The sequence below is a fragment of the Vigna angularis genome, chromosome 7 (genome assembly GCF_016808095.1).
Source record: "Vigna angularis cultivar LongXiaoDou No.4 chromosome 7, ASM1680809v1, whole genome shotgun sequence".
NCBI classification, from domain to species: Eukaryota; Viridiplantae; Streptophyta; class Magnoliopsida; order Fabales; family Fabaceae; genus Vigna; species Vigna angularis.
In genome coordinates, this window is record NC_068976.1 from 12,937,091 (window position 1) to 12,946,621 (window position 9,531).

Below are 9,531 nucleotides of genomic sequence, written 5' to 3' on the forward strand. Positions count from 1 at the left end.
AACCCGACTTACTTAGAACCGGGTTGGCTCACGAACCCACCTAATTTAATTTAATTATTTATTATTTTGTGTTTCAATATTATTAATTAGTATTTTTTTATTATATTGTAGATGATGATGATAAAGATGTTTCAAGAGAAAAAAATAGATATTATAGATTTATCTATTCAAGACTCTAATATTATAAATAGACAAGTGATACAAAAATTATCAATATTAAAAACTTATTTGTTCGTTTTTTTTATATCTGTTACGCTTGAATTGTATGATATTTTTTTATTTTGAATTGTGTTTAGAGTTTAACATCATTTTAGTTTAATGTGAGGTTTATTTATATTTGAATTAAAAAAAATTGTCATTTTTTATTTTAAAAGAAACTTATAATTAAATAACCAATTAAACCAGTCCTTCAATCTATCAATTCGTAATGGATCGAATTGGATTTAAACTTTTTTTAACTATCTAATAAAAGAATCAAGTTGGCTGACTAATCAATCCGTAAATCGGATCAAGTTGGTTCCGTTTTGATATATAAACATTGAAAATCATAACATTATTGAATGCTGTGATTAATTTCCAGTTATTTTTTTTAAGCTTTACTCTTATATCTAATGTGCTATATATCGCATATCAAAAGCTGATAATATAAAATCATGAACCTGATTGTTTAAAGAAGCACTCCCAGCAATGACAACCACCAACACCAACCACGAGCTATTCCGAAGCACTACCTCCAAGCTGCCTCGAACACCCCAAACTGCCTCAACAAATATCCATCTCAAATCTCTCTTAACTTTGAAGATCAAAGAGGAAAACAATGGGGTGGAGTGCAGGGTGAAACACCCCTCGAATAAGGGCTTTATTTTCCAAATGCCAAACACCATAGAGCTAGACCGTTGACGCGACAGAGGTTCTCTATTTTTTCCCTTTTCGTTTTTCTTCGATTCTTACCTGTAAGAGTCTTTGTAAATATAAGACATGTATCTACAGTGTAGAGAAAGTAGAATGTACAGTGGTAGATAGCGGAGATGATTAGAGATCGCGAGAGAATAGGTAGCGTAGTTAGGGTTTTCTAGTTTTAATTTCTATTCGATTCAGTCTCTATTCTTGGAGTTTTCATAGTAGATAGATTGTCTTTTGCGATTTCTAGTACATTTCTTGTAACCTAGTTCTTCGGGTTCAATACGATTCTGTTCCTTTATCTTTCTTGAACGATATTATGTTTCTTGCTTTCTTTTAAATGCGATTCTGGTAGTTTACTTTGATGACTCTTGCAATTTAGGTTTTACTCCGTATCAATAATTCATGTATTGTCTTTAGATTTCAGTTCTGCGATTCTTTTCCTTGCATTCCTATTTCATTTTTTTGTACAACTTTCATTTGTTGTCGCTGATTCTGTTTTTCCCGAATTTTTTTTCCTTTCTGAGTTGTGAGATATCCCATAGATTAGGATTGATTTTCTGTTGTGTATTGTTGGTGATGATTGTTTCATTTAATAATTGTGATTGGAACATAGGTAGTCATTTCCCTTTGTTTTAGAAATAGGCTCTGATGCTGATTTTAGATCAATGAACAACTCAGTTTTAGATGTTGCTTTGGTTGGTGGTGTGAGTGAAAATTTCCAATTTTAAGTTTCAGAATTAGGAACTAAAGACCCCAAGGTGGGTTTAATTTTCACAAAATGTCTTTTTGGAAGTGTGATTTAGACTCCCTTCACCAACCTATTGCACGTTTATTTCAGAGTTTTCATTTCTTCTGCCATGTTCTTTGAATTCACTCTTACTTCTGTTGTTTGTGCGCATTCCTTTACTTCATTTGTAGCTATTGTGATAGACTTAGATTATATTAATTTCTATTTTGTTCCTTCCTTGCTTGTGTTTCACATAAATATGTTTTGGTTAGTCAAATTGCTTTCTTGTTCTCTGTTTTTGTAAGAATTTTGGGTGTAGGAATAGTCGTTCTTATTTTTTTTACCTGAATGAGTTGGATTCTATGTCTCTGCATACATATGATTCCCTATGAGAATTAAATGACCCTAAAGTGGACATTCTTTATCAAGATGTCTTCTTGAAGTAGAGATGAGTTCAATACATAGAAGTGTAAATCTAATTTCTGGTTTTCTGTTTTGAAAATTCTTGTTGTTCTTTTAATTCTATTATGTGTTGTTTTCATTAATAGCTCATTTTGCACTAGCTTAGTGGTTGATTCAATTCATTTGCATACTCCATTCTGCTGTGTTTTAATTCAAATTTTGTTTTCCTTGCTTTAGCATAGCATAAACCTCTACATACATTCCTGTTCTATTCTTTACATCTTGCATTCATCCATTAGATTTTGTTACTTACGCTTAAGTTTCATTTTTCCATTGCCAAGTAGGAATATTTTAGTTATTCAGTTAATCGTTTAGGATCTTGCTGTTATGTTCATTGCATTAACTTATTCATCACATCTTTCTTTTATTTTCATTACACATGTTTTCTTGAATTAGATATTGTTTTTGCACTCATACATCATTCAGTCATCATTTAGATTTAGAAAAGTAGACACATGCATAATTTTTTTAATTTTATTTCTTTTTAGTGTCCCCACCTTGCAATACGTAGTTAATTAATTATTAAATAAAACAAGATTAAACTTTACATTCTAAATTTAATTACAATGAGTCCTTGGATTGATTCCCTGGTTTCCCTTATACTACATTAGTGAGAACTTGGTTTTGTTCTGTGAACTAGGTTTTGTTATGTTTTTAGGCGACAAAAAGACAGTTTAACAGTGACCATATGCAAACCATGGTGTACTCATGGATAAAAAAAAGACTTTTACTATAGGAGAGGTGGAGAACCATAGTTCTTTGTTTGATGGAAGAATTGTTAGGATACAAACTAAAGTCTCTCTTTGAATAAAACAAAAGATGTATATGTGTTTATATACACATAAGATACTTCTATTGGTAAGAGGTCTTTTGGAATAATACCAAAAATAAATCCGTGAGGACTTTGCCAAAAACAGACAATATCTTACTAATATGAAGACCTATGTGTGTGTTGATCCTCCCTACACCTTCAAATTTGTTGTCTTCAACTCCATCTATGCATGATATTTTATATTTTTTGTGGAACCTAACAACCATTTACCAATTCTTGTGGTTGAATAGTGTTCTAGGAAGCAAACTAGTAAAGTGAGTAGTGCTAGTTTCAATTCTCACTATCAACATTACGGGGAAGAAGCAATTCAAAGAATTCAAACAATTATAAAGGAAAGGAGCTTGTTATTCGGAGGCAAGAGATTGGAAAAGGTGATTTGTAACACAAAATTGCAAAAAAGGCTAGAGAATGTAATTTTACAAGCTATCTTAGATAGTAGGAAACATGCTTTGCATGAGTGACACTTCGCACTTGAGTAAAATGTTTCAAGATTTAAAAAACAGTTGAAATCTAAGAGGGATCTTAGAGTTGCCTTAAAAGTAGGTTTTACGACTTTAATGCAATTCTCCAATTCACATGACAAGTCGAGATTAAGTTATAGATATCTTTACGAAATCAATACTAAGAATATTTTCAACAACTACAAGAAATTGATTGAGATGAAGGATGAAAGGAGTTAATATTTATTTTAAGAATTAATAGAGTTTAAAACTTGAAATTGAAAATCCAAATTTCAGTTTATAAACTTAGAATTGTATTAAGAATATTTACTTGTTAACACTTTATATCTTAATAATTTAAATTTTCTACATTTTTAATTTTTTTCTTTAATTTAGACTAATAAAAATATGGGGACTTTTTGAACAAATACATAGACTAACCGAGTATTTTAACCCTGTATATATATAAAACTATACATATTATTTTAATATTTTTTGTTAGAGATAGTGTCATAAGTTTTTATATAAATTTATTTTTAATTTAATAATATCGAATCTCTGTAAATGTTTTCAAGTGACCAAAAAAAAATTAGTTAGACTTAAATTTCAAATATATAACATATAATTGATATTTATTTTAAATTCTCATTAATTGTTTTTTTACAAATTAAATATCTAATGAATTAAAATTTCTGGCAAGTATACGATATTAATTCTCTTACTTTTACTTCCCATATGTTTATAAATTGAAGCACGATGTGACACAATTTGATGTGTTATATGCATTAAATATCTTATGATTTGAATACTGAAATGATACAATATCAAATAATAAAAACTTATGCGTTGATATATATGACAGAAAATAAACTGAAGACTAAAAATTATTTTAACATCACTTTAAAAATAATATAATATTAGGCATAACATAAAAATAATAATTTTTGAAGAACTTGAAAACCTAAATTTTATAATTCATCAAATATTGAATTTTAAGAAAATTATTATGTACTGATAAAAATTTATTATATCTTAAAAATTTAAAATCGAATAATTTATTATCGTTAAACTAAGTCTTCACCATGGAGAGAGGCAGTAGAATAGTCAAAGAATGACACAATTTATTTCATAACTTAAAAAAATATAACCTAAACATGAAGTAATTGAAGCCAATGTAGTTATCTCTATTAGATTTTTGCCGAAAGTGTCTTTCTTATTAGTTCCTTGTGCAAGTCTTCTTCAACATTTAAATTAATTGGTCCATATGTCTAATTAACACTTTTGGTGAAGAGAATTTGTTTAGTGGGTTTACGACTTGAACGAAAACTTTTAGTTTTGTTTTAATTTGATCTATGTTGAGTGACATTATTAACTATGTGATATTATTAAGGATAGTGATCAATTTTAAGTATGTCAAGTAATATTATTAAGATTAATCGTAAAAAATTTAGATATTTTTTTAAAGATTGAAACTCAATCATAATTTTATCTTTAAAAACTAAAATAATAGGAATAAATTCAATTATAATAAATAAATATCATGTAAATTATTTATATATATTTTTATAAAGTGCACGTCTTTATGGATGATGATATTCTAATTAAGATATTTCTATCTCAAAATCATATGCATATAACCTATGGAGAGAGGCAGTAGAATAGTCAAAGAATGACATACTTTATTTCACAACTTAAAAAAATATAACCTAAACATCAAATAATTGAAGTCAATGTAATTATCTCTACTAAATTCTTTTTTAGCCTGAAGTTTCTTTCTTATTGGTTCCTTGATTGTGGAAGTCTTCTTCAACATTTAAATTAATTGGAAATTAATTGGCGCCGTATGTCCAATTAACACTTTTGTTCAAGGGAATTTTTTTAACTACTGAATGAAGACTTTTGCTTCAATTATAATAAATAAATATCATGTGAATTATTTATATATTATTTTATAAAGTGACACGTCTTTATGGATTATGATATTCTAATTAAGATATTTCCATCTCTACATCATTTGCATCATGTCAAAAGTATTATTAAAGATAAAAATAAATAAATAACATTACATAAGAACATTCATTATTATAAAAATCAAGAAAACCATTTATAGTTAGATAAGCCATTCCAACTTCTAGAAAAACTTGACCAAAGGAAATTTGGTATAAGATAACATCAAATCATGCCAAAACATGAGCACTCACGCTTTTCTTTAAGAAATCACAAAAAATTCATAATTTCAAAACGACAACTTTCTTACTTTTTCTTCAAATTTATCTGCTCATTTCCATTTCAAAACTTGAATTTTTTACTAAATTAACCTTATACTACCCCTTAAACTTTTAATTAACCTTATACTACACCCAAAGATTGAAATACTCCATTTAGTCGTGGCATTAATTAAACTGATTAAAAAAATAGATTTATTATTGGACCTACGGGATCATAAAATATGCAAGCATAAATACTAATATCACGTAACAATAAGCTAATTCTAAACACTTTCACAGTTGCCAAAATGTAACGGATATCAACGACCACTTACCTTCCAATACAACAACATCATTAAACCAATTCCAAATATTCAAAACCTTGAAGTTTTCAATGCATATATTGTCTCATAAACTACAAACCAGAACGACAACACATAAGTAGACTCTCATCAATAAGCATACGTTGACGCAGAACATGCCATAACTAAATGACGTAGAAGTGAACCAAAACCTCTTCAAACCAAACCAATTCCAAAACACTTATATCTACCAGGATTGTTTAGATCACTGATACAAAATTGTCTTTTTTTTTTGTTATTGTCTGACTTGTCTAAGTAGAAATAAGACCTGTCATATTTAAAAAGAATATATTCGATACCATTCAATTGACATTTCAAGCTAAATGACAGAAAAAAGAAATAGTAGCATTTAACGGTTAAAAAATGATAAAAAAAAAAAATTAACGACGAAGTGATTACAACATGTAATGCATACACTTCTCTGATTGAATTTGGATAAAGAAATGATACTATAACACACTTTGAATAGAGAAATGGTACCATAACACATTTTTATATTTATTTTACACAAAATATAAGAGTAAAATGATTCTAAAACTATAAAGTTTGGTATTTTTTTTAAGAAAAAAGAAAGTAAAAAATAAACGAAGATAATATCAATAGATGTTTAAAAGAATATTTTTAAAAAATTTAGGTGTTTAAAAGAATATTTTTCATTTGTATATTTTATTTATGGTCGAGTTTTAATCTTACGAATGCAGAAGAAACAAAAGAAAGTTGATTGAAAGGGAGAAATTGTTAATCATGTGGTACTTTGTATCTATCTATCTATATATATCTTTAAACAAGAAGCTCCATTCATCAATTCCAGCTACAGCTGTTCTTCCCCTTGTCTTTCAAAATTGATATAATATAGGGGAGAAAAAGAACAGCCACTGAGAATGAGAATGAGGTTGCTAGAGATGGTGACAACTTTTGTTCTTCTGCTGCATCTTCGTCCTCCCTTTCTTAAAACTGTAGAATCACTAAATTTCAACATAACAAACTTCAACGACCCTGAGAGTGCACAAAACATGGCATACATAGGTGATGGCAAAGCCAGCAACGGCAGCGTAGAACTCAACATTGTGGACTATCTTTTCCGCGTTGGAAGAGCCTTGTACGCAAAACCTCTGCACCTGTGGGACCAACCATCGAATGTTCTCACAGACTTCACCACACACTTCACTTTCTCCATTGACAGAGCCAAAAACGGCACCTATGCTGACGGTTTCGCCTTCTACATCGCCCCTCATGGCTACCCGATTCCTCCCAACTCAGGTGGTGGCACTTTTGCCCTTTTCAATACCACCTCCAACACCTTTAATCGCCACAACCACGTCCTCGCGGTTGAATTTGACACTTTCAATGGCACCATTGACCCTCCCATGCAGCACGTTGGCATAGACGATAACTCTCTCGTCTCCGTGACTTCTGGCAAATTTGACATTGACAAAAACCTGGGAAAGAAATGTAACGTTTTGATAACCTACACTTCTTCCAGCAAGACCCTCTTTGTGGCTTGGTCCTTCAACGGAACAGCAACGTCACACTCCAATTCTTCACTTTCTTACACGATTGACCTCATGGAAATTCTACCAGAGTGGGTGGATGTGGGGTTCTCCGCTTCAACAGGCGAATTCACTGAACACAATGTTATTTACACCTGGGACTTTAGTTCAACGTTGAATTCGGATGCTTCGGATAATTCCTCCGGTGGCGGGAACGGAAAACGAAACGTTTGGGTGATTGCTGTGGCGACTTCTTCGGCGGTCTTGGTGGCCGTGGTTGTGAGTGTTGCAGTCTGGGAAATGATGAGGAAGAAAAGAAGGGATAAGGTTGATAAGAGTAATGATGGTGAAGGTGGAGCCAACTTGGTTAAGTTTGATTTGGATAGAGCAACTATACCAAGAAGATTTGATTACAGAGAACTACTTGCAGCCACCAATGGATTCGCAGATGATAGAAAGCTTGGACGAGGAGCTTCGGGACAGGTTTACAAAGGGGTTCTGAGTGATTTGGGGAGGGTTGTTGCGGTGAAAAGGATTTTCGCTAAGTTTGCAAATTCAGAGAGAGTTTTCATCAATGAGGTTAGGGTTATAAGCCGTCTTATACACAGAAACTTGGTGCAGTTCGTAGGATGGTGCCACGAGCAAGGTGAGTTTCTGTTGCTTTTTGAGTACATGCCTAATGGAAGCCTCGACACTCATCTCTTTGGGGACAAAAAACCTTTGACCTGGGATGTTAGGTGAGTTCGATAACATAGATGCTATTTTCTTCAATATATTTTATTACCTGTTCGGAATATAATATATTTCAAGCTAAAATATATTACCTGTTTGGAACATTTCAAATAATTACCATGTGTGTTTTGCATCACATCTGACACCAGTTAAAAGAATAACTTCTCCATCTTTTGTTATGAACATGAAAATAAGAAAATATATAATTAAATAAACATAGGCAAACAAGCATTGATTTTCTTGCATTACAAGTACATGCTTCTTTCTCTCGTTTAATCCCAATTCTCCCGACAGGTACAAGGTAGCATTAGGAGTGGCTTCAGCAGTTCGTTATCTTCATGAAGATGCGGAGCAGTGTGTTCTTCACAGGGATATTAAGTCAGCAAATGTGTTGTTGGACACAGATTTTAGCACCAAGCTTGGAGATTTTGGAATGGCAAAGTTTGTGGATCCAAGGTTGAGGACACAAATGACAGGGGTGGTGGGGACTTTCGGGTACCTTGCCCCAGAATACATCAACGGACGTAAGGCTAGCAAGGAATCAGACATTTACAGTTTTGGGGTTGTGGCTCTTGAGATCGCATGTGGAAGGAGAACTTACCATGATGGAGAGTTTCATGTGCCTCTGATGAACTGGGTGTGGCAACAGTATGTGAAAGGGAATGTGATGGATGTTGTTGATGAGAGACTGAACAAAGAGTTTAATGTGGATGAAATGAGAAGCTTGATCATTGTGGGATTGTGGTGTACTAACCCCAACGACAAGGAAAGGCCAAAGGCTGCACAAGTGATAAAAGTTCTTGAGTTAGAAGCACCATTGCCAGAGCTTCCACTTGATATGCATGACCGTCTTCCTCCTTCTCTAGTTACATATTCAGAACAACCTAATTTTCAGTCTGTTCAGACACTACCTTTCACCGACAGCTTTATAAGTGTTGGACGTTAATTTGGTAACGCAACCTTTGAATTCATGTCGGAAGGAATTAAGTTGTGTACTTTTTCGTGCAGATTTTCGTTTCGTTTTGTGATTTCTTTTACTTTTGTGAGAAGTTGTTAAATGGCTGTCAAATATAAGCAATTAGCTGTGTAAGATAATTTCCTTTAAATAAAGTTTGTTCGTGATTAATGATATGTTATATATACATGTAAATGGGTTGAAGATAATTTCATTTTGAAAGTTTGTCTCACCTTGTTCTTAAGACTTATACTAATTGATTAACTCAATCAGAATTGATATCTTATTTTGTTCATTTTCTTTAAAGGACAGAGTTTACACAGAGGATTGTTTTTCGTTAAGAGTTGAGAAATTTTAATACATTTTTAAATTTAGATACTCTTTATCTATAACCTATTGTTATATATTTTTCTCTATTAAT

At 31.6% G+C, this 9,531-nt stretch overlaps 1 protein-coding gene across 1 annotated transcript; it reads left to right on the plus strand.

Moving 5' to 3' along the window:
- The first annotated feature begins 6,774 nt into the window (after positions 1 to 6,774).
- On the plus strand, positions 6,775 to 9,271 carry LOC108336992 (L-type lectin-domain containing receptor kinase IX.1). The gene is made up of 2 exons (XM_017573431.2): positions 6,775 to 8,160; positions 8,450 to 9,271. The coding sequence occupies exons 1-2, from the start codon at positions 6,815 to 6,817 to the stop codon at positions 9,099 to 9,101; spliced, it is 1,998 nt and encodes a 665-aa protein (XP_017428920.2). The 5' UTR covers positions 6,775 to 6,814; the 3' UTR covers positions 9,102 to 9,271.
- Positions 9,272 to 9,531: the final 260 nt, after the last annotated feature.